Genomic DNA, 21,597 nt, shown 5'->3' with positions numbered 1-21,597 from the left:
CCCTTCCATCACGTGTACCGCTTTCAAACTCGCTCGCTCATATGCAGCTCTACCTACTCGTGCTGGTAGTCTTTCCGTGCCCGGTCTTTACGCCAGCTTCGCCAGTCCAGGTATTGCAGCAGCGTCCAGTTCACGTGAGCAAGCCTCAGCACAGGTGGGACGGGATGAGCACTGGTTGTATAAAAACCTGCATCCGGCCTCGCTGCTCTTCTTCCTCACACTGCACTCTTCGCCTTAGGGGGGCTCTAAATTGGACAAAATTCGTCAAATGGTCGTGTTCTTGGAGCCCTCTAAAATGATTCTGGATGCAGCGTCATGTGGTTGCTGCTCCCGAAGCTCTAAAAGCCTCTCAATTACGAGGACATCGAAGACATGGTGTCTTCTGTAACCTGGATCCGGATGCCGAAAAAGCCGCAGGGCGGCACGGAATGCTCGCCTCGGGTTTCCTGGGAAGTCCAAAGTACATTTCCTGCTGTTTATGGTGTCTCGAGAGCTGGGATCTGGACTTCGAAAATTCGACAAGTCAGCTACATGGTTCCCTTGCTGCCTTGGAAGTCAGAAATTGGTTTCCGACCAGATGATGGTTTCTCGGTCGGGAGCTGTGGGCGCGGCGGAGAAAAGAGAAAGTGGGCCACCCATGTGCAGCAGCGTCCATTGCGCATCTCGAAGAAAAAGAGTGGATCAGGTGAAACTTGGTCTTGCTTCCTGGGTCTACGGCTCTACAACGTCCGTCGATGCAGAATTATGCCTCAGTTCTCTTCTCTTCTCCGCTGGAGACTCTAAAAGGTATCTAGTGCTGTCACATGCGGCGTTGGGGAGCTGCGACTTCGACGAAAAAAATGAAGGAGGAGATGTGTGTCATGCTTGGGAGCTTCGGCAAAAAAAAAAAGAGGGTGTGCTCGTTGGCATGCGGGTGTCTAGATGGACGGACGGTGTACTTCCTTCGGAAATCTATCACTTTCTCACGTATGAGAGAGTTTGTTCTGGACTCTAAAGTGCATGGAATCATTGCAAAATGGTCCCTTGGATCAGGAGGGCTGGAAATTGAAGAAGTGGCGCTCCATGCTGCTGCGCCGTCGCGGCTCTCGAAAAGTCTTCTAGGATAGTGTTCATGAGCTCGTGGGAGCGGACGCAGAATTAGGTTGTCTGACGGCATGCTATGCGTTCTGTTCTTCTGCCGTTCAAAAAAAAACATTTCACGAATCTGTACCATGGTCGCTCTCTGGACGTAGGGATCCAAACTCGCGAACTCCCAGACATATGTCTGCGTCCTTCTGGAGCTCTACAAAAACAATTCCTGACCTTCCATGGCTCTTTGGCCAGGATCTCCGCAATAACCTCACCATCTGGGATATATGTCTCCTTCCATCTAGCCTCCGAAATGTCGCTGCCTGGGACTATGTGGCTTTTTCCAACACTGAGTCTGGACTTCACAAGCTTTGCTCGATACCAAACATGGTGGTTTCGACTTCGCAAGCTCTAAAAGATGGCACCAATGATAAATATGCGCCGGGTCTCGCGGATTCGTCCCGTTGAATATAGATGCTTCGTTCTTTGAGGCTTTGAAACTTCACAACGTGGTAGGTATGGAACTGTGGACGAGGGACTCTGGATTCTACAAGCTGAACGGCAAGAACCTTGAAGTCACGTTTTCCGCGCCTTCTGGATCTCCAAAACGGAATACCCGAAATCAACATTGCCTTCTGCAAGCTGTTCTCCAAAAAGACTCGGATACTGCGCATGCGCGTCTGGGCTGCGCGCTCCATAGCGGATCCAACTCTCTTGCATGAGCTCTTGGAAAGCTAGACTCCAAAAGTCTACTAACAGGCGAAACATGGCTCGTCCCTTCGGCCTTTCCTCCTAAAATCTCGTTTATATCAATTGTGCTTTGTTGGACGCGATCTCCCAAATTGCCTAGATCAAATGTGATGCCCTTCTCTCCTCTCGGGGCCCCGAAAAGAAATCATCATACCCAAGCATGGTCTCCTCAATATACTTTCAGAGGTGCATATGTATTTCTTCCTCCCGCTCCCGAAAGTAGTATACTATGACATTATGACTCTTGGGGGCTGGGTTGACAGATACCTACCCAAAGACATCTACGGGTGGCTTCTTTCGCGCCTCTAAACACCAGCTGTGTGCTGAGTATGCCGTTTCGGACTGTGCTTCGAGAAGCTGTGTTCAGACACGATGATGCATCCTTTCTCTCACTCTTCTAAAATAGGAGCAGCTCCGTCAGAATGTGCTTCTGAGCTGTGGTCTCCTAAATCATCGCTCCCTAAGATGTATGCTGGCTTCTTCGGGCCTTTCAAACTTTCGCATGCTGGAGGCATGGTTTGCGTGGCTTCTAGATCTATAGGAACCTCTATCTGTCTGAAGGAATGGTCTTACCGGCTCTTCGAGACTTCTAAAACTATTTGGTACTGTATATATGGCCTTGTGGAAACCTGTGCTGTCTAAAACCTTCACACGACTCGGCGTATGGTCTTCTGTTTTAATCTCCTCGTTTCATCTCAAAGCCTAAGGCACTTCAACGTATGCTTCCGAGCCTCCTGGCTTTTCTAAAAAGCTACCACACGATGTAGATGGCTCTTCTCCTCCTGAACCTGAAAACTGCACATCTCTGCCACAACATGGCCCCGTGGAACTGGACTCCGAGAAACAACACGATTCCCGATCCACGCCTTCACCACTCTTGATTCCTCCAAAACACACTCGACGCAGAGATGATGCTGTCTGGCGACTTGCCCAGCTTTAGAAGTCTCATGGGCTCGAGCGAATGGTCTTGCTGCTTCCCTGGGCCTTCCAAAGATCTTGCAGGAAATATGAATGGCTCCGGCCCAGCGAAGTCCCAAATCTGCCGAGATGAAGGGAAGACATTTTTGTCCTTCGGGACTCACAATTGCTACTCTACATATTGTATGGTTTCTGGGAAGATGGGGATTCCAAAATTTAGCTTCGACCACTTCGATGGCTTCCTCTTCTTCTGGACCTGGAAAATGGACACTAATACGAGAATTGACTCCGCTCCGCTGGCATATGAAAGCAATGGGGTGTAGCCTTGATGGTGTGTGTTCCGCGTACAAAAGGTGTCATCGGGGCGGGAAATAGTCCTACCAGCTCTTACGTCTCTCGAAATTGCCAACGGGAATGAAGCATGGCTGTTCCGCTTCCTCCCGACTCCACATTCGATCTCGCAGCAAGATTATGCTTCCACAAGGTCGAGCTCTCATAAAGTTGCTACCCTTGTACCAGATGATTCCCTGTCGTCTCCCAGTCTTTGGGAGCTCGGGAGTCTACAAAAGCCCTTCCTAAGTCGACACGTTCCTTAAGAAAGAAAAGAGATCTACGCACAGCATACGCCAGTCCGCGTCGCAAACTTCCAAAACCACAAGGCATTGCATTCAATGGGAATTATGGTCCCGAGCTTTCTATAGCCATGGCTTCAACCCCATTGCTGCTCTGGCGACGTCTAACACGATATCACGCCTCGTCATGTAAATTTACCTGGGTTGCGAGCAGAAGTGGATCCCAAAGTCGCGATCCGATTGCAGATGGAATGCGTTTATATCGCCGAACTAAAACTGAACAAAGATCCAGAAATGTCTTCCTGGAAGTGGACTCCTCCAAGGTAAATGGAGAGTTCTTGGTGGTACGGTTGGCTTCTGGACTCTCAAAGCATTACGAGACGTTCTCATGCTGCTCTTGCTCTCTAGCCCAATACTACGATGGATGCCGAGGCATGTTGCGCCCGGAGATGCAGAGCTGTTTCCTAAGCCTTGTGTGTCACCCTGGGGCTTCTACGGGCACGCTTCTAATTTTATGCGCGGAGGCTCTGGCTTCCAATTCCAATCTCCAAAACACCTAAACGATGTCACTGCGGTCTTAGACTCTAAACAATCAATGCAATTCTCTACGGACTTTGGCTTAGAGGAATGAAATACGTATCACAATGTCTTCATGGAGGATGGAAAACTAGTCCAAAAAAGTAAACCAGGTGTCAGTGGATTTTGCGCCTGCCCATGCGCTTGCGTTTCTTAAAAGGAATAAAAAATACTTGCAAGGCAAGACATGTTTTCGCGATTTGGCTTCGGGAGTCCCAAAGGAACCGAATGGCTATGCATATCTTTTCCGCGTTTCTTTGGGATCCCGAAGTCCTTGAAATACCTTTCCATGGAGTGTTGTTGGCGGCTCCGAAACTCTTTACGCTGGAATACGTGTAGTCATTGTTCGGAAGGTCTCTATCGTTCGTCCAAAAGTCCAAGGAAGGATCCTATGGACCGTTTTGCTGTTCCAAACAAGAGAAACGATACCGTGCGTCTCCTGTAGCTACCGTAAAGGAAAGCCCAGAACACCAAAAGCGGGTTGCTATACACTCAATGGATTGCTGGCGTCAAATTCCCCCTCACAGAATCTCAAACTCCTTGAACTTTTGCTCTGGTATGCTGCCTGGGTCCTGGTTTCACACGCTATGCCAAGAAAACATGACTTCTATGTTCTTTGGTTGCGCGACAGAGTCGGACTGGTAAAACTTCTGGAAGTAGCGATCATGCTACGAGAGATTTGGCTCAGAAATGCGACTACTACACGTTGATGCAATTACAGGCTCACATCAATTCAAGGCAGAATCTGAGATCGCCGTGAAGACTGGAAGCTTGCTCTGCATGCAATCATGGAATGTTTCTCCAGCCTTCTTTTCTCGAAAACGGATCACTATGCGGTATGTTTTCTCGCTCCGACTCGTCTTCCTGGAAGGAATACAAATTCTGCAGTTTATCGAGTCCGATACGTAGCTTCTCCGGGGCTAGAAGCAAAGGTACCAATTATTAATGTGGCTTGTCCCGAGTTCGAATCTATTTTGGGGTCCCTGGAAGAAATTAGGACATATATCATAATTAAATTACCTCTCGGCACACACCGTGACTTTGCAACTGCCTAGATGGAGCATATTCCAGATAATAAAAGCCGAGGGAAAATTTAGGAATGGCGCTTCCTCGTTTTCAAAACATTCCCAGTTGGAGTATATGTCTCCGAGGCCTTGGTGCTTCCACAAAAGCCAAAGGTCAAGAGGCTGGAGAATATGGTGTTCTTTCCTGCTCTTTCTTTCCGGACCCATTAAAAATTCTACAATTGCTGGCCATGGTTGCAGTGTCGAGTGAGAATGCGGGCAATGCGCTCGAAACGTGCCTCTCCCACACACATGGCGCTTTCTCGCTCTACGGAAAGGAGATGCTCACAAAACATGCTGTGGATGGTACGAATGGAATTCCCATCATATGGAAATCCCTCAAGATAAGGAAGGATATCATAGGCCGAGGCTTTTCCTTCGATAAAAGTGCTGGAGAACTTCGTGATATGTTCTATTTCGACAGCGAAGACTGGCTACGGAACAAAAGGCGACAATAAAATCACCCCATGCAAAGGTTTTCCCCTCTACTCCCCATCAGGCACACCAACACTAAAAGCGTCGCCATTAGCAAAGGAACCAACCCAACAATTACCCCTTAGACCCCTCAAACCCCCATCGACTCAGCACGAAACAAACGCCTTCCCACCCTAACTCTCCGGCTCCCACACCCCCCTCCCCTCTCCTACAAAACACTGTATACTCCCAAACCTCTCCAACCACCTCTCAATCCCCGGATACCTAATTTCCCTTATCTTCGTTTCCTCCCCACACTTATCATCCTGATAAATAATGCAATACCCTCCTTTATCAGGGCCAATTGAGTCGGGCGCCTCGTCGCCGGTGCCAGATATGTAGCAATAGTTGGACTGGGGACGCCAGGCGCACTCGCCGCGGAACTTGGGCTGGTTGCAGAAATAGACGCCGCCGGGCATGCCGGCGGGTTTTTTGGGGCGGGCGAGTGCCGTGGCGGAGAGGAGGAGGGCGAGGATGGCTGGGGGCCGCATGGTGATGTTGCTGGCTAGTGAGGATTTCGGTTCGATATAGAGTATGTATAAGTGTGCTTTTTGACGAAGGCGGTGGAAGGATTTGATGGTAACTCAGGCTTGGTCGGCTCTAGAGGGTGGAAGTGGAGAGAAGTGATGCCGACTTTGTTTGCAACTCGATCGTGTGAATGCTTTGTTCCCGACAGACTCGCGGGCTATGTGTCTTTGTTTCCTTCCCCGCAATAGCGGTTTGAAAGACTATAATTATAGTTAAACAAAGGAGACACGACCGACCTATGCAGCGTAGATGTTGTACTCTCAGGCTACGCTGTGCTCGGAAGTACACTTACTTTTGACTCTCGATTCAGCGGAAAGCCTGAACAATACTGCTGTCAACTTTAATAGACCTCTGCGAAGTTACTCCTCGGCTTTGACATCCTCCTCGTCGAGGACATTAATGCTCTGACGGTGGAGTGAGCCGCGTAGCACCTCGCATGTTCTCCTCACCATCTCAAAGGGAATCTCATAAGCCGCAGAAGGATCTGTATATTCATAGCATTCATACACACATATTTACACATGAAAGCCCATGCCTAATTTCTTCACTTTTTCTTTTTCGCCTCCTCTCTCATCTCCTCTTTGATCCTGCTTATCGTTCCGGCGCCGCGATAAATCATCGCTGTATACACCTGAGCGGCACTAGCTCCTGCATCCAATATCTCCCTCGCCTGCCTCCCATTAGTGATGCCACCGGTGGCGAATATCACCTTTCGAGGATTGTTTGGCGTGGGAGCTGGTGGGACGACCTCTCCTTCCGTTGGAGGCAGTGAGGGAGATGGTAACTTGATCGTAGGCGCGGATTCGCTCAGGTCGTCGACATTTGTGGGCAGCATTGATAATTCGTCATGCAAATCCGCGGACGCGTTGGGTAGGGAAGATACCGCAGAGGCAACGGCGTCACCGGCTCCTGAGGCTGCTTTTGAGGATTCTAGCTTGCCTAGGATGGAAGCATCGGGCTCGTCGCCAGTTGACTGGCCCGCTATGGGTATGTCCGGCTCTTCTGAAGGCGGTGGTGGGAGTTGCTTTGGTCCATCATCTAGCGTCTTGCGATACCTCCTTACAAGCGTCAATGTGCGCTCGAACATCTGTGGCCCGGAGTATCCTCCCTGTTCTAGCAATATGCTGGCTTCGCCCTTGGGAAGTACATAGCCTTTCGGAATAGGGTCTGGCCGCTTCTTCGTAGTATTCCCTACGATCACCCCATCAACGCCAGAATCCCAGACTGCTTCGCAGATGCCGGATACCTGCTCTTCTGTATCTTCATCTGGGCTGACTTTGACCATGATGGCCGGCTTCGTCTTGCGGTCGATACTCTGCACCGCTTCCACAACGCTACTAAGAAGTTGCGTCAAGGGCTCGACGTTCTGAAGTGCGCGGAGACCAGGAGTGTTCGGGCTGGAGACGTTGACCACGATGATATCGGCATATTTTCCGAGAATGTTAACGCATTTAGTATAGTCCCTCTTGACAGCCTCAATATCCTGCTCTGAGGTAGTTTTGTTCTTCGCGATCTGAACCGCCATAAGCCGACCGGGCATGAGCGACCCCGGGGGAACGCCAGCCTCCCCGTCCAGCACCACTCGCTCCGCCTCCTCGTCGAGCCCAAGGCCGGCATGGTATGCAAATTCCCTTACGCGCTGTCGTAGCCTGATAGCCACCATGTCCGCACCCTCAGAATTGAAACCATAGCGATTGATGAGCGCATTCTGCGACGGTATCCGGAAGACTCTCGGTCTAGGGTTCCCTTCTTGGGGCAACGGAGTTACTGCGCCCACCTCGACAAGCCCAGCGCCAAGTAGCAAAGTAGGTGTGGGGATCTCAGCGCCTTTGTCCAATCCCGCAGAGGTTCCGATAGGATTGCTCAACGTATGACCAAAGACCTCCACTTCCAAGTCTCCTGCCGCGTCTGGGTTTCCACGCTCTCTAGGGTGCAAGCCGAAGCTATACAGAGCCTTCATTATGCGTGTTCCTGCATGATGCGCATCTTCTCCGTCGGGATATATTTGTCGGAGAGCCGGAACGACGAGCCATTCGTGAACGCTAGCACGCGTATCTGTGATATAGAGGTAGCCAAATGATAGAGCAAGCGTCAGAGCGGTGCCATAAATGAGGTTCTTCGTTCTTGTTGCGGCAGAACGTGCATCGGTCGCGACTGTCGAGGCGTGCCTGGTGGGGTGGAGAAACGGGCGGCGGGAAGGACGCAAGCGAGCGATTGAAGGTCGGACGCGCAAGGCACGCATCTGAGCGGCCGGTATCATGGTAATGGGCGTGTCCTGCCGCGCATAGGAGAGCCAATTGTGGTGCAATGGTTGGTCGGGGAGCTGTAGCAGAAGGCGGGTGACGTTCGAGGCTTAGTCAGCTAGCGCTGGCCGAATCTCGACTTGCTCACTCTCCTCATGTCTCCCTCTCTCTGTCTCTCGCACACGTCCACTGCAGCTATCCTAACGTAGCATTAAACTACGATACACTTTGCGAAGAGCCTCTGCGGAAGAGCTAAAAGTAATCGTTTTCTTGATCTATTCTTCCTTGTTCCTTTGTCTACCACCATGGATACAGTCACCACCGCTGTACGCCCCGTAACATGCCGAATTCCGGCGTGGCTCGTCTCTTATTCCCCGGTCTCTCCAGGTTTTAATATACTCATTTGCCGGCGTCGCTATTGTTGATGTTCCCCACGTTGCGATGCCTAGGTTTCCAATCTTTGTATATTGAGCGCTGCGAATAACCGAAAAGCAACCGGCTATCCAGCAGCCCACATGCCTCGAGAACGACAGGAATATAGTTTTCGCACCAATCTTATCGTCTATTCAGTCTATGTTTATCCCTATGGAATTTTGGTCCCTGGTCAGGATTCAAGCGGATGATCGCCATATTCACAGGGCTAATGGAACGACCCCACAAACCAAGGTCCTATAAAGCTTCACTGCTTCAAGCTTCAAGCGTGCTCTTAACCCATCATACTGGAGCTTGTGCTTACTGCAGATCACCATGCTCCTCAATACCGCCTTGCAGCTTTCGCTGCTCTTCGCCGTCCCGGCGCTCGCCGGCATGACCAAGGAAGGAAGCCTCTGTACGGTAACACCAAACGGCGGCGGTAAAGACGATGCGATCTCCATCATGGATGCCTTCAAGCAATGTGGAAAGAATGGTCAAATCGAAATCACCGAAGGTGACTTCACTATCGCCAAAGTCATGGACTATCTCAACCTGGAGAACTGCGACATCTCTATCAAGGGCAAGCTCACCTGGAGCACCGACATGAACTATTGGAAAGGCGCCTGTATGGGCGTGACGTACGCGCAGAGATGCACAGCGTTCAGGTTGGGTGGAACCAATTTCAACGTCAGGGGCCACGGGAAAGCGCTTTTCCACGGCAACGGCCAGACGTGGATTGATGCCAATCGGAATGGTAGCAATATGCAAGGAAGACCGATCAACTTCACGCTGTGGAAGGCGAAGAATGTGCTTGTCGATGGGATTACGTGGAGGCAGTCGCAATTCTGGTAGAATCCTCCCAACACAATAGACGATATAGAACGCTGACGAGACAGGCATACGTTCGTTGCCCACTCCGAGAACATAACGATGACCAACCTCGATATGAACACCACCTCAAATTCTCAATGGAACACTGTTAACACGGATGGTACGGATACATGGAACACGAAAGGCGTCACTATCAAAAATTGGGTCGTAACCTGTGGCGACGTAAATCTCTCCCGTTCCTTCAACTATGGACCATCTAATCTTACTAGGACTGCATCTCAATGAAAGGCAATAGCAGCGACGTCTACGTCAAGAACGTAACCTGCTACGAATCCGGCGCCATGGTCATTGGCTCCCTTGGCAACCCAGCCTCCACGCCTGACTACGTCGAAAACGTCGTTTTCGAGGATATCACGGCTATCCACTCCTCCAACGCCGCCTGGATCAAGACTTACCCAGGCACTGGCTACGTGCGCAACATTACCTTCCGCAACATCAATTTCCAGGACGTCAACCAACCCATCTACGTGACGCCATGCATTTACACCTGGCAGAACTGTGACAGCAGTCGCCTAAAGATTAGCGACGTTACCTGGGAGAATATCACCGGCACGAGCAGGTATAATGTTGGCGCGGGCCTATATTGCTCGCGGAATATACCGTGCACGGGGTTCAAGTTCAAGAATATTGATATTAAGCCAAAGAACGGGGGCAGTATCAAATACCTTTGCAGCAATATCAACAGTGACAATGGGCTTGGGTGTACGGGGACGTGTCCGGCTGGATGGAAGCAGCAGTTGAGCGGGAACGCCTGAGTCCTCGAAATCCCACATATAGCTTATCGTCATAAATAAAATCAAGTCCGTGGTTGGGATAGTCGGTCCAGACCAAGGTGTTCATGCACCCGTTCATCGTGGTTCGTCCCAAAAAGGCTAGAACCTCGGCCCGTTTCTAGCCCTGGTCGTATGACGTTCGTCCTACCATGCTACCTCGACCTCTCCGCAGGCGCTAAGCGGATCACCACCCGTCACACGAGCAGCGCACACAACCCCTCTCCACACCAGCAGACCTCACCCCATGCCTCAATTTCTCCCATCACAAGGCTGCACAGGCTCGCGTCGACCTCGTAGCCTCGCGAAGACCTGAACCTCCGGCAACTCTCCATTACACCACAACCTACTTCTGAAGCCTTCCCACCATGGCTTCCGTAGCCGAACACACCCGCGAAGACCGCCCACACGTCTACTTCACCAGCGACCCGCGCAGCGACGCCCTCATCGAGGATGGCACGGCCGACGAGACCGAGACCCCGCGTGGCAGGCTGAAGCGCCGCAGGATGTCCTCGCACTCCCCGCCGCGCGCGCCCTCCCCCTCGCGCGGGCACGAGCGCGCTTCCGGCTCGCGGCATAGACATCATCACCGGAAGCACCACCGCGCGTCATCATCGTCGTCAATCTCCCCTCCGCCGGCTATGAAGAAGAACCGGAGGAGGAGCGACGCCGAGCCGGATCACACGCTGAGGGGCCGCGCGAGGAGGAGCCGTAGCCCGATTATCGAGGGGGAGGAGAGAGAGGTTAGGAAGAGGAGTCAGCCGCCGAGTCGGCATCGGGTGAGGGGCGAGGAGGATGGGGATGAGGGGGCGTTGAGGCGGCAGAGGAGTTTTCCGAATCTGTATAGGGAGGCGGGGAAGGAAGAGAAGGTTAAGGAGGGGAAGAAGGTGGATAGCGGGGCGGAGGATATGGAGGGCGTGAGGAAGGGGGATGTGTATGAGGAGGAGCGGCAGCAGGGGGATGTTGCGCCTGCGGTGCAGAAAGTATAGGCCGTCCTCTGCGTGTGCATGGTGGCACTAATGTTGGACTTGGGATGGGAATCGGATTGCTCTGGGAGGGCGTTTGGGACTTATACCCTTCGTATTTGATTTGATTTGGAAGTGCGGCTGGTTTACGCACACACGGAATCCTGGAACTGTACTGTACGGGGTATGCAGATACTGTCTTCGCAGAACGCTCACTAAACCGCGGACACAAACGCCAGAATGGAGATCCCTGACTCTCCATTGCATGCTCATGCCATGCACGCTTATCCGAAACGAGTTCCAAGCACTCATCCTCGCTTCTCGTCCGTCCTGTTCCTACCAAGACGAAAGATGCGCCCAGCGGGAATCCCTATCCATCTCACCATCCTCACTGGACACTTCGTCAGCACGCATTCCTACAAAACCCTGTTAACACCTCCTGCCCTTTTACCCCGCCCAACTCACCTGCGACAGGTAGAATCCAACCTACCAATCATAAACCCAGCCACTATTCTGCTCCATAAACTCGGTACACGCCTCCTTCAATGCAATATTCGGCCGCAGCTCCGCGATAGTAAGCGGTTCTCTCGTCAACGGATCCGTCGCACTGCGCTTCAAATGCTCTATTATAGTCGCGCGCTCGTAGGACCGCCCGTTCTTCGTGACGACCGGGTCGTGCATGATTTCGAACGTTATCCCGTCGACGAGGTAGTCCGGCACTTCTCTCTTCTGCAGGTGTTCTGGGTCGCTCAACGTAAACGCCGTCCGCAGATCATCTCTCTTCTTCTCAAACTCCTTCTTCCGCTCTTCCTTCTCCTCCTGGCCTTCTATCCGGCCCACCTCCTGCTTCTCGATCCGCGCTTCGATGTCGTCGACGTCTTTCTTGTACTCCGTTTCGAGCGTGGCTTCGAGCTCGGCGAGCAGGTCTGCCCGCCGCCGTATGCGCTCGCGCTCGCGGATGTCCCATTTCGCCTTTTTGCACTTGAGCACTAGCGCGGAGATTGTGGCGGCGTTGGAGGTTTGCTGCGCGGAGTGCGTGCAGAGGTCGTACGCCATCAGCGCGGACGAGAGCGCTTCGTTGGGGTGGTTTATGCTGAGTTGCGCCTGCGCTGTTCCCGAGCATGTCAGCAACTTATCCATCTTTCCCTTCAAACATACTCTGCTCGCCGCCCCGGTCTGTATTCACCTAAGTAGAAAAATGCCTTCATGTTCTCCTTCATGAGCTCGATACTCCGTATACAGTCGTCAATGACGCCCTCCCACTTCTCGAGCTTGAGGCGCGCATTCGCGCGGTTGGTGAACAGCAGCGGGTTCTTGCTGTTCTTCTGGATCGCCTGGCTGTACAGCGTCTCGGCGGCTTCGTACTCGCCATTTTTGAAGTGCGCGTTGCCTTGGTTCTTGAGCTGCTCGGCCGCGTACTCGTTGCCTGGGGGCATGGTGGTGAGACTACTAAGGGCGAACGCTGGCGCGGAGGTCGGAGTTTAGACACGCGAGGCGGAGCGCGGGGCCAGTGGGGTGGTTTTGTGGATGCAGGGCGTGGAAAGTTCTAGAGGCGCAGACCGAGGGTGATGACTGAGCAGCGCGGCGATAGTGATGCTGTGGGCAGTGGAGGTAGGGCTGGAGTTCTTCTTGGAAGTGGTGGGCGAGGACGATGGGCTGAAGGCGGGTGGTGTGCTGGTGAGCGCCACGACCTTCAGCGGCTACGCGCATATGCACAGCCTTGTGTTCGTGCAGCGTGAACTACCTGTGCCTAGGTAACGCGGCACTCTGGTACTCCATACTATCCTTCAAGCGGTGGGGTTGTATACCTTAGGTAGGAAAATGGCATGAGATAAAGGACAGCCCTAACGCTAGGACCATTTCGGATAGCGCGTCTAGGAGAAAACCCCAACGTCGCTCCCGGGCACTCCAGCGAGATGGCCTTAGCATTAAAGAAAGCGACGTCCGCGAGTTCGTTGATGTATCGAAACCTCGCGCCCGCATACTCCACGCGATTCGTCTCCGGGTATGACTCATCAACCCGGATCGACTCATGCCTCCCCGTGGTTCTGTGATACCCTGCTCTCTTTCCTTAATTTTGGTGACTCAAAACGAGAAAAGTCAATTAATCAATCATCAACCCGGCCCCTCAGGGCTTCTACGAATTCAAACTACGTCATAGCTCTTTTGAGTCGCGAGCTGCCTATCTGCTGGCCTCATCGCTGCGCCAAATTTCAAATTACGTCTCTCCTAAACATCGAAGATCAGAATCAACTCTATGAATTGCTCAATCAAGAGGATGGAGCAGGCAAGCAGAAAGCGTATTTCCCGGCCATCAACCACGCGATGCACTTTGGCGTCAGCCGCTCAAATCGGGAAGCAGAGTTCATCATATTTCCGCTTTTGAAAAGAGATATCAAAAAGGACATCGAGCTACTCCGAAAGTGGCACTAGCGAGTCTTGAAGCACGTTTATTATCGACCTTGGCAAATGATGGATGATCCTCCACAATATAGTCCCATTCTCCATGATTGGGAGTACTGCCGGGCGACCATGAAGGGCCTAATCTGCGTTCGCCGTGGCATTTTCCTGAAGGATCCGGAGAGGATGATCGATCGAGCGCGGATATCCTGGACGATGCTCGGAAGATGACGCAGGCCAGAGTCGCAAAAGAACCCGAGCTACGCGAGCTACGAGACATGCTCCTCGTCGTCGTCTTAAAGTCAGCCATTTATGAGGCTGTGAGCACAGAGGACGCCGTCGGTAACTTTAACGTCTTCGTTTGGCATCTGGATGCAGGATACTTCGAAAAGAATAGCGTGAGGGTTGTCTGGAAGGCGGCATTGAAGCGAATAGGCGACGAATCGGGAACGAAGGGTCGCCAAATGAGACAGTACGCGACTTGGAAGTTCCTTATATCTCAGGAATTGTAGCTGCCTTAACCCGTCCCCAACCATGACATTCAAAACTACAACTTTCGGAGCGGAGAGCCGATACTACGGATTCACGGAGTCTCCAGCTTGGGAGGGATAATCTCTAAGATCTGCCGACCTCTCCGCACTGCACTCCCTTCTCAGCTGCGTCTGCACTGTGACTAGAAAATGCATAGCTGCAAAGAGCTGAGCTCGAGAGCCAAGGGGTCGTGCGATGCCCCGGCTCTGAGGCTGCAAATACGCTTAATCTGCTCGTAAGCTGATTTCCCGATCTGAGAAGGAAAATACTCGCCCCACGCGCCAAGGGTAGTTCATCCTCGGCGCGTGGGGCGAGGAAGACTAATTGGTTAACCTCGAAGCGGCACTGTTCCTACGCGACAGCGCACCGCCTCATTTCTTAAGAAAGGTGGCGCTGGATCTCATCTCTAAGGCGCTCTCCATTGAGCGTGTGAGGCATCTTCGCGGAAACCATTCGACACGTGCCAAGGTAATTTAAGGCGCCGGGCCACAAGGCTGAGTGCTCGACGAGCCAAACCGATGACCTAGGTCCGTGCAACGTGTCAAGCCTCAAAAACGAGGCATATTCCTCTCCCCGTAGGAACGCGCTCTGGGTCCGGAGTATGGCGCAGCGTCGAGGATAGCGGCGTGCAAAGCGCCACTTGCCCTACAGCACACGGTGCGACATGCACCGGTGAGGTTGCCCCTTGAGTAGGGTGAATCCGCCACGGCTGTGTTTTGGCGTCCTGAGCCATATGGTCCTTCGTCCCTCTGTTGAGTCTGTCGGGATGTATAAAGGTCAACGCTTTTCTCCCCTCTTTACGCTCTTTTCTCCCTTCTACGCTCTCTCAAAGCACTGCTGCGTGCTCTAGAGTTTTAAATCATATAAAGATCACCAACCCCGCCATGGCTCTGTACCAGATTTTTCGTTCTTCTATTACGTGCATCCAACTCCTTGAGGGTGATCCATACTCGCAGAATGGATGCCGTCTCATTCGCAAGAAGCAAAGACGATGACAATCTTCCTACTTACGATATGGGCTCACTTTCTTGGATGTTGACGCCTGCGCTGGGAGATCCAAATCATGGACCTTCATCGGGAGACCTGGTGGGCTCTATGTCGGCTGGCTTGACCAGTGGCACACAGAGTAGCTGTCAATCATGCGGACAACTTTCCCACCAGATTCTCCAATGCCAACGCAGCTGCCATGATCATGTCTATGGTCAGCCTTGGAGCCTGGTGGGTAGCTTGTCACTCTTTGATGATCCTTCCCGGAGGAGTTATTGACGATGATTTACTAGGGCTATACCTGCGGTTACAACCACTTCGGCTTCCCATCTCAACTTCAGCCATATTTGAACATCCACCATTCCCAACAGCCAGCCCAACAAATGTGGATCGCGCCGCCGTTGTCACCCGAGTCAGTCGGCCTTGTTGATGAGTTGCATTCACTAAGTAATACGGCCACATTCACATACCCCTATCCGGTAGCACATATCCCTCGATCCCCATACCACCCACTGTATCTGACGGGCCTAGACAACCCTCCCCGCGTATTCTGAGAATGCACTTGACCAATCTTTGAATGAATTCGGCACTCGGACTTCGTTATCCAACAACTCAATTCCCCCTCGGTCACCTTTTGCGCCTGCCACGGGTGGATCGTCCTACAGTCAAGCCAGCACATCAGCCTCGTCCGGTCCAAATGCTCAACAGATCATTGATCCTGAACTACCTGATTTCAGCCTGGACATCGAGTCTTTCGACCTCGATTTACTGCTGGATAGTCCTCAAGCTACCCTGTCGCAGCGTTCAGCATCCTGTGACGGCGAGAGCCTCAGCTCTTCGGACATATCCGCTGGTCTTGAGCGATCACCTTTGGACTTGAAAAAGTTGATGAGCCCCATCTATTCCGGCACTCCGCAAGCACCCAAGTGAGTAAACCTCTTGTCGGCATCCTACTGCATGAGTCTGAAATGACTAACAAGCCCTTCCAGCCAACAAGGCCCTCGCCTCAATTCTGGGTCTCGCAAGCGTCGCTTTCCATGCACTCGTCATTCCTGCACGCGCGCTTTCACGTCGCGGAACGATCTCGAGCGCCACCTTAAAACCAAGAAGCACCGCAACGACGCTACGCACTCGGGGGATGCCGTCGGTCTTCTTAGGTGCAAGGTACCCTGGTGCAAGCGAGGCAAGGAGGGTTGGGCGAGGAAGGACCACTATATGAGACACATGGAGAGAATGCACCCGGACCTCAAGCTGGAAGATGGTGAGGATAGCAGCTCTGAGTAACTCCATTCTTGCTATACACATTACTCTGGTCTCTGGTGCTCATTGGAGGTGCTTCTCGTCGCCGTCATGCCTGGAGGATGGGAGCGACAGGAGTGAATAGACTTTTCCGGGTAGTGGGTAACAAGAGGCTCGGATGGTTTCTTCGCCATTGGGCGATAGGTGGTATGCGGTCCCTATCGTTACCGAATATCACTGTATTTGCTACCTTACCAGCTTTTATGCCTACTTTCATGTCCTTCACAGTCCTCTTTTTACACTACTTACCACAAAGCGTCCTCCGTATGTAAAGCACTTGTTTGCGCAGCCTCAAGCAGAGCGACGCGGGATACCCTAGGCAGAATTAGTTTGATCTATGTACAAGGCTCTCAAGAAACAGGCATCGATTCTAAGTTCAAAATATAGTAGCGGACTGAATTAGCCTCTCGAACTGACCTCGGGAGGCGCACCCGTGGACAGGGCGCTAGACCAGGTTCGGAATAATGCAGGCCAATCAAACCACGTACTCCGTCTCGTGGACTTCGCTCCACTGATTCTCCAACACCACGCCCACGTCCTCCTCCGCTCGCTGACAATGGTGCGCGCATCCGTTTCATCCGACAGCTGTTGCTCCACCTATGTTCTCGCGCCCGGGCCTCGAACGCCTCACCACCTAGGACCATTAAGTCCGAAAACCCGCACGAACGCACCAGTTGAGCCGCACTTAGCGCCCACGCGTTCTCAGCCGCATGGGAGCCGCATTGATTACTGTACCTCGCGTACTTTGTACTTCCGATGACGTCCGCATCGTGCCCCTCGTTAGCCAGTTAGACTTATCCCTTGACTGCCACGTGAACCTTTCAGGGCGGTGTGAGTCTCATTGTCTATTTTTGCGACTTGGAGAAGCGGAATGCCTTGGTCGAACTTGCGTTGATTCCAAATCAGAACGGTCGGAAACCTTTGGGGGCGCCCCTGTGTACGCCTTTTATATGCTTGGCATCAGCTGAGGCGACGGTGGAATGTAGGTATAAAACATTGGACTCATTGGCTCGGGGACATTCCCTTTTGCTCTTAGCCATACAAAAATTCCCGACACTTTGCCTGGAGCCGTTGCCCACGCCCCTCTCCCTGATTCGTTGCTCTTGCTTCCTTCAGCCTCTCTCTTCCATATTGGACCAACATTTTTTCATTTCTCAAGATGGATGCTCACAATCCCTGGGCAGACTATGTCTACTCTGATCTTGAATCGGTTGGCGATCCGACAATCGATGATCAAGTTGACAAAGAGGTCGGTTCAGGCTCGCACGCGAATGAAGATGTTGGCCCTATGCCCACTGCCCTGGACTCCGACGTAGGCCCCGGGTTAGTGGACTTAGACTCCCTTTTAAGTGCGATGCAGGAATTAGAAGCTCTGGAACTTGGGACTGGACATTATTCGGATCTGCACGGATCCGGGTATACCGTGCCTGTGTTTCCTGAACCTTGTGCTGATATTGGTTCTGGTTTACTGGACTTCTCCCTTGGTTCTGAGCTCCCATTTGGATCGGATGAGCCCCTCCCATTTGCATCAGATGCGCCCTTTGATGTGACTTTCCCAATGATCGGAATGCCGGAATCCAGTACACTGCCCTCAAACTTCTTCCACGCCGCCGTCCATGGCGCGGAGCAAGTGTCTGCTTGCAATACCGCAAAGCAGCCTTCCCCTACCGATTACTTCGTTGCAGGCCATGAACAAGTAACTAGATCGGCCAATGATGACCAGACCCCTGTCCAACGTTCGAGGTACGTAGAACACACAACGCTTGCACTTACATCCTGGCTGCTGACGATTTCCCCAGGCCCGAGTCTAACAAGCGTGACCGCAGAGTGCGTGAACGCGTCTTCCCCTGCCGCTTTCCTCCTTGCACCCTTGTACTCTGCACCAAGAACGATCTTGAGCGCCACCATTCGACGCGCAAGCACCGAAAGGAAGCTGGACGTGACGCCCTTGCTAACCAATTTACGTGCAAGGTGTCATGGTGCAGGCGCAGTCGACGGGGATTTGTGAGGAAAGATCACTATGTGAGGCATTTGGAGAGAATGCATCCAGGAATTGAGTTTGATGAGTGACGAGTTGGAAAAGAGGGGCGGGAATAGATTGTTTTGCAGATTGTATCGATTGACTTAGCGCTTGGAGAGCGAGGTAAGTATGCTTTTCCTACAGTTCGTTCCATGTTGCAGTGTGAAGGGGGGAATTTGGTATCTCGTGATGAAGTGCGTGAATCTTGGGGCGCTGGCGCCGACTTCAAAGTGCAGTTCAGTTGTTGCGTTTGCGCTGGTGTTTGATCGGTTTTCGTCGAGTGCTTTTGAGGATGTGGGGAGCGAGAGGGAAATTGATATTTCGCGATGAAGTGTGGGAATGGTCGAGTGCTGTGCCGGTTTGAGAAATGTGGGGTTGTTTTGCAATTCGTGACGGTCTTTCATTGCGGTGTGTTGGTACATCGCTTCGATGTCATGGGTCTCTTTATGCATGTTCTTACCCCTCCACCTACCGATCGACATATCCAGTTCAACCTGGGCTTCTCTTCTATTCCGCCCTTCATCAGCCGGGGGAGTGACGCTCTCTTAGAGTGAATCAGAGCTTTCATGTCTTTACTATCATTATTAGAGATTAAACATTACTATTCGGTCCTTTCCGTAAGTCGCATCTCGCCACTCACAGCAGCAGGCATACTCTTCTCCCACTGCTACGTCCCTGCCCCTTGCACTAGAATCACGAAACACTCGTCCTCTGACTCACAACCTTCAACACCGTCGCAGTCCCCTCTTCCACAGCATTCCTGCTCGGTCTCATCCGCCACCGATGCACCGCATGAGCCGCAAACACCATCATGATCACATACATAACGGCGATGAGGGCCTGGAAAGTCCCCTCCGCATACCCCCAGTTATACCACTGACGCACGTTGTCGAACGGGATCTCGTTGCTCTCGATGAGAAGGATGTTGAAAAAACATGCGCAGAGCCAGAGTCCGAACCAGAGAATAGAGGTGACGAGCGCAGTGATAGGATGCCACCAGCGCTTGGGAATGAAGACCAGCATGACGAGTGTGAGGACAAGATCGGGGACGAGGTAGATACCGATGCGCACCCAGAAGTCCTGTCTGCAAGAGCGTTAGTAATATTCGGTCAACCTTTTGAACCTTATCCCGTGTTGAATTGGGAGGGATGGAGATCGAAGGAGAGGTTATTCGAAGGAAACTTACGGTCCGTCGCCCGAGCTACTTCCCATGTCGCTTTCATCCCACCACTTTTTATACTGGACGCTTTCGCCAATGACGATAATGATGAAGATGACGAGGATAATGTTCTTTATGAGGAAGGTGGTTACGTAGCCCCCGAGGCTGGCGTCCCAGCGGTGGTCGGCGGGTGAAGTAAAGGCGGCGACGAGACCCATTGTGGGAATGAACTTGTTTGAGTACGCAGTGAAGAACACGATGATTTAGAAACGAAGAATGCAGTGCATTTAACCCGCAAGGGCGACTTCGGTCCGACCTCGTTGAGGAGCAGCACAGCACGTCTCGGCGTACCGTACAATGCCACACAGCCTCATCCTCCGTCAAGCACACAGCCAACAGCCAATCGAGCTACCACCACACACAAGGATATCCCCAAAGGGCTTTAGACGCGAGCGAATGTGGACTTTGGAGGCAAAACAGAATTCCTGGGGTATGGTGAAATAACCCGTGTCACCCCTCTTTGTACAGCCTCGGTAGCCAAGAGGAGGCGCAGTCGAATGACCGACTATCTTGTGATCGTGTAACTGCTTCGTGTTCCAAAGCGATGATCAAGGCGTTTTTATTGTGTGGTCAGGCTGATTGCTCGCGTAGATGATGTGAATGCACTCCTTGGTTGTTGATCATGTCGTGGACACCAAGATGATGGTATTGTGTGCTCCGCATCTCGAACGGGGGCTAGATCTTGCTAATAGCAGTCGCGTCAGCACAGGTTATTCAAGGATGGGTTGCACAAATCGCCGCAGTTTTTGAAGCTCGTATTCAGGGTCATAGAAGGTGCTCTGCAGATTTACCAGGTGCTTCGAAGCGGCTTTTGGGAGGCAGCGGGAACCAATACCACAGGTCGAATACTAGCTCTTTAGAGAACGATTCGTCGGCATCTTGGGATGCCTTGATAAGATGTGCCGGCCAAGCATGAGATAGATTCTCTGTTCCTTTTCATGTGATTCCTCTCCGCAAGCCATATCCTTTCGGAGCTCTCGCACCAACTTGCACATTCGCATTTCCACTCTCTTCAACGATTCTGACCCATTCCTCCCTCCCCTTCCCCTTCTTCGCGCTCCTCTCCTTCCTCCACCGAAAGTCTTCACCCAAGCCGGGCGTCTCGAACTCGATCTCTTTGAGCGCTGGCATCTCACACATGCCCTTCAGTCTGTCCCAAACTTCGTCCGCTTCCAGCAATCCTTTCTTCCCAGAAAGAATGAAGTGATCGAAGGAAACGCGCAGCTCGTGCAAGTGCTGAGATGTCTTGAACGTGCGGACTAGAATGCGGATACAGTCCTTGAAGCATTCGGTTCCAGGCTCGGATCTTCGTTCCCAGTCGCCCAGCTCTTCGATGGTGCAACGGACTTTGCATGCCTTTAGCTTGGCCGCAAAACTAGGCGTAAGTTCGATAGCACTGCTCCATGGCGAGGTATGGTAATTCCACGCATACAGCCTGGTTGTCTCAGGGTCTTGCGCCGTTCGTCCCAGGCAGCATCGGAAACGTGCGTTCACCCGGTATTCATATGCTGCGACAAATTCGGCTTGTATCTGGCGGCATACGAAAGCTAGAGGAAAGGACTCCAAAGGTGATTTGAGGTCTTTCTGGATGATGTAGGTGTAGATGCGGGTCCGAATACAAAGGGGCAGACGCAATAAAGCCGGTTGCTCTGCTGCGGATCGGCGTGGAGCGAGGAGCAGAGCCATATTGGATACAAGAGAAGGCAAAAGGGCAGTGGAGGGTGTGGTTTGAAACTGACAGGCGGGAGGAACATGGGTTTTGTGACGCTGCGCCGCAACAGGGCATAGCCTCAGGCAACCCGTCACCGAGTCCGTAGTCCGAAGGATAGGATAGGCCCCGCGCTCACTATTCGGGATGCTGTCGCCATATGTAGGGCGGTGCATTAGAACACGAAGAGCAAATGCGAG

General features: G+C 52.3%; 9 protein-coding genes across 9 annotated transcripts; 4 read left to right on the top strand and 5 right to left on the bottom strand.

The window, feature by feature from the left end:
* Positions 1-5,556: 5,556 nt before the first annotated feature.
* Positions 5,557-5,913, bottom strand: BU26DRAFT_570325 (uncharacterized protein; the record flags this gene model as incomplete). The annotated part of the gene is made up of 1 exon (XM_033833993.1): positions 5,557-5,913. One exon carries the CDS (start codon positions 5,911-5,913, stop codon positions 5,557-5,559), a length of 357 nt encoding a protein of 118 aa, XP_033677901.1.
* A 510-nt stretch (positions 5,914-6,423) lies between these two features.
* On the bottom strand, positions 6,424-8,250 carry BU26DRAFT_523897 (FMN-linked oxidoreductase). Its single transcript, XM_033830161.1, has one exon. The coding sequence runs from the start codon at positions 8,208-8,210 to the stop codon at positions 6,495-6,497; it is 1,716 nt and encodes a 571-aa protein (XP_033677900.1). The 5' UTR covers positions 8,211-8,250; the 3' UTR covers positions 6,424-6,494.
* Positions 8,251-9,000: 750 nt separating this feature from the next.
* BU26DRAFT_438089 (glycoside hydrolase family 28 protein) lies at positions 9,001-10,253 on the top strand (the record flags this gene model as incomplete). The annotated part of the gene is made up of 3 exons (XM_033824275.1): positions 9,001-9,455; positions 9,504-9,660; positions 9,708-10,253. The coding sequence occupies 3 exons, from the start codon at positions 9,001-9,003 to the stop codon at positions 10,251-10,253; spliced, it is 1,158 nt and encodes a 385-aa protein (XP_033677899.1).
* A 254-nt stretch (positions 10,254-10,507) lies between these two features.
* Positions 10,508-11,605, top strand: BU26DRAFT_523895 (uncharacterized protein). Its single transcript, XM_033830160.1, has one exon. The coding sequence runs from the start codon at positions 10,637-10,639 to the stop codon at positions 11,255-11,257; it is 621 nt and encodes a 206-aa protein (XP_033677898.1). The 5' UTR covers positions 10,508-10,636; the 3' UTR covers positions 11,258-11,605.
* BU26DRAFT_120789 (U-box-domain-containing protein) lies at positions 11,414-12,954 on the bottom strand. The gene is made up of 3 exons (XM_033819522.1): positions 12,420-12,954; positions 11,724-12,342; positions 11,414-11,624 (listed from the first exon to the last, which is right to left on the bottom strand). Exons 1-3 carry the CDS (start codon positions 12,667-12,669, stop codon positions 11,570-11,572), a joined length of 924 nt encoding a protein of 307 aa, XP_033677897.1. The 5' UTR covers positions 12,670-12,954; the 3' UTR covers positions 11,414-11,569.
* Positions 12,955-15,356: 2,402 nt separating this feature from the next.
* BU26DRAFT_555056 (uncharacterized protein) lies at positions 15,357-16,771 on the top strand (the record flags this gene model as incomplete). Its single annotated transcript, XM_033832302.1, has 3 exons — positions 15,357-15,563; positions 15,683-16,077; positions 16,141-16,771. 3 exons carry the CDS (start codon positions 15,357-15,359, stop codon positions 16,433-16,435), a joined length of 897 nt encoding a protein of 298 aa, XP_033677896.1. The 3' UTR covers positions 16,436-16,771.
* An 815-nt stretch (positions 16,772-17,586) lies between these two features.
* BU26DRAFT_581873 (uncharacterized protein) lies at positions 17,587-18,520 on the top strand (the record flags this gene model as incomplete). Its single annotated transcript, XM_033834510.1, has 2 exons — positions 17,587-18,193; positions 18,250-18,520. Exons 1-2 carry the CDS (start codon positions 17,610-17,612, stop codon positions 18,518-18,520), a joined length of 855 nt encoding a protein of 284 aa, XP_033677895.1. The 5' UTR covers positions 17,587-17,609.
* A 565-nt stretch (positions 18,521-19,085) lies between these two features.
* Positions 19,086-20,236, bottom strand: BU26DRAFT_120729 (uncharacterized protein). The gene is made up of 2 exons (XM_033819520.1): positions 19,657-20,236; positions 19,086-19,554 (listed from the first exon to the last, which is right to left on the bottom strand). The coding sequence occupies exons 1-2, from the start codon at positions 19,845-19,847 to the stop codon at positions 19,164-19,166; spliced, it is 582 nt and encodes a 193-aa protein (XP_033677894.1). The 5' UTR covers positions 19,848-20,236; the 3' UTR covers positions 19,086-19,163.
* BU26DRAFT_120735 (uncharacterized protein) lies at positions 20,160-21,596 on the bottom strand. Its single transcript, XM_033819521.1, has one exon. It carries the CDS (start codon positions 21,571-21,573, stop codon positions 20,626-20,628), a length of 948 nt encoding a protein of 315 aa, XP_033677893.1. The 5' UTR covers positions 21,574-21,596; the 3' UTR covers positions 20,160-20,625.
* Position 21,597: the final 1 nt, after the last annotated feature.

The sequence above is a fragment of the Trematosphaeria pertusa genome, assembly GCF_010094035.1.
Source record: "Trematosphaeria pertusa strain CBS 122368 unplaced genomic scaffold BU26scaffold_18, whole genome shotgun sequence".
NCBI lineage: Eukaryota > Fungi > Ascomycota > Dothideomycetes > Pleosporales > Trematosphaeriaceae > Trematosphaeria > Trematosphaeria pertusa.
This window is presented reverse-complemented; position numbering and strand designations above follow the sequence as displayed.

What these genes read in the sequence shown, in the direction of transcription:
- BU26DRAFT_523897 (XM_033830161.1), bottom strand. Translation starts at nt 8,210, where the DNA reads ATGATACCGGCCGCTCAGATGCGTGCCTTGCGCGTCCGACCTTCAATC.
- BU26DRAFT_523895 (XM_033830160.1), top strand. Translation starts at nt 10,637, where the DNA reads ATGGCTTCCGTAGCCGAACACACCCGCGAAGACCGCCCACACGTCTAC.
- BU26DRAFT_120729 (XM_033819520.1), bottom strand. Translation starts at nt 19,847, where the DNA reads ATGGGTCTCGTCGCCGCCTTTACTTCACCCGCCGACCACCGCTGGGAC. An exon ending in AGTAGCTCGGGCGACGGACC is followed by an intron (nt 19,555 to 19,656) that starts GTAAGTTTCCTT and finishes ACGCTCTTGCAG; the next exon opens with ACAGGACTTCTGGGTGCGCA.
- BU26DRAFT_120735 (XM_033819521.1), bottom strand. Translation starts at nt 21,573, where the DNA reads ATGCACCGCCCTACATATGGCGACAGCATCCCGAATAGTGAGCGCGGG.
- BU26DRAFT_120789 (XM_033819522.1), bottom strand. Translation starts at nt 12,669, where the DNA reads ATGCCCCCAGGCAACGAGTACGCGGCCGAGCAGCTCAAGAACCAAGGC. An exon ending in GAAGGCATTTTTCTACTTAG is followed by an intron (nt 12,343 to 12,419) that starts GTGAATACAGAC and finishes GCTCGGGAACAG; the next exon opens with CGCAGGCGCAACTCAGCATA. An exon ending in AGTGGCTGGGTTTATGATTG is followed by an intron (nt 11,625 to 11,723) that starts GTAGGTTGGATT and finishes CGAAGTGTCCAG; the next exon opens with TGAGGATGGTGAGATGGATA.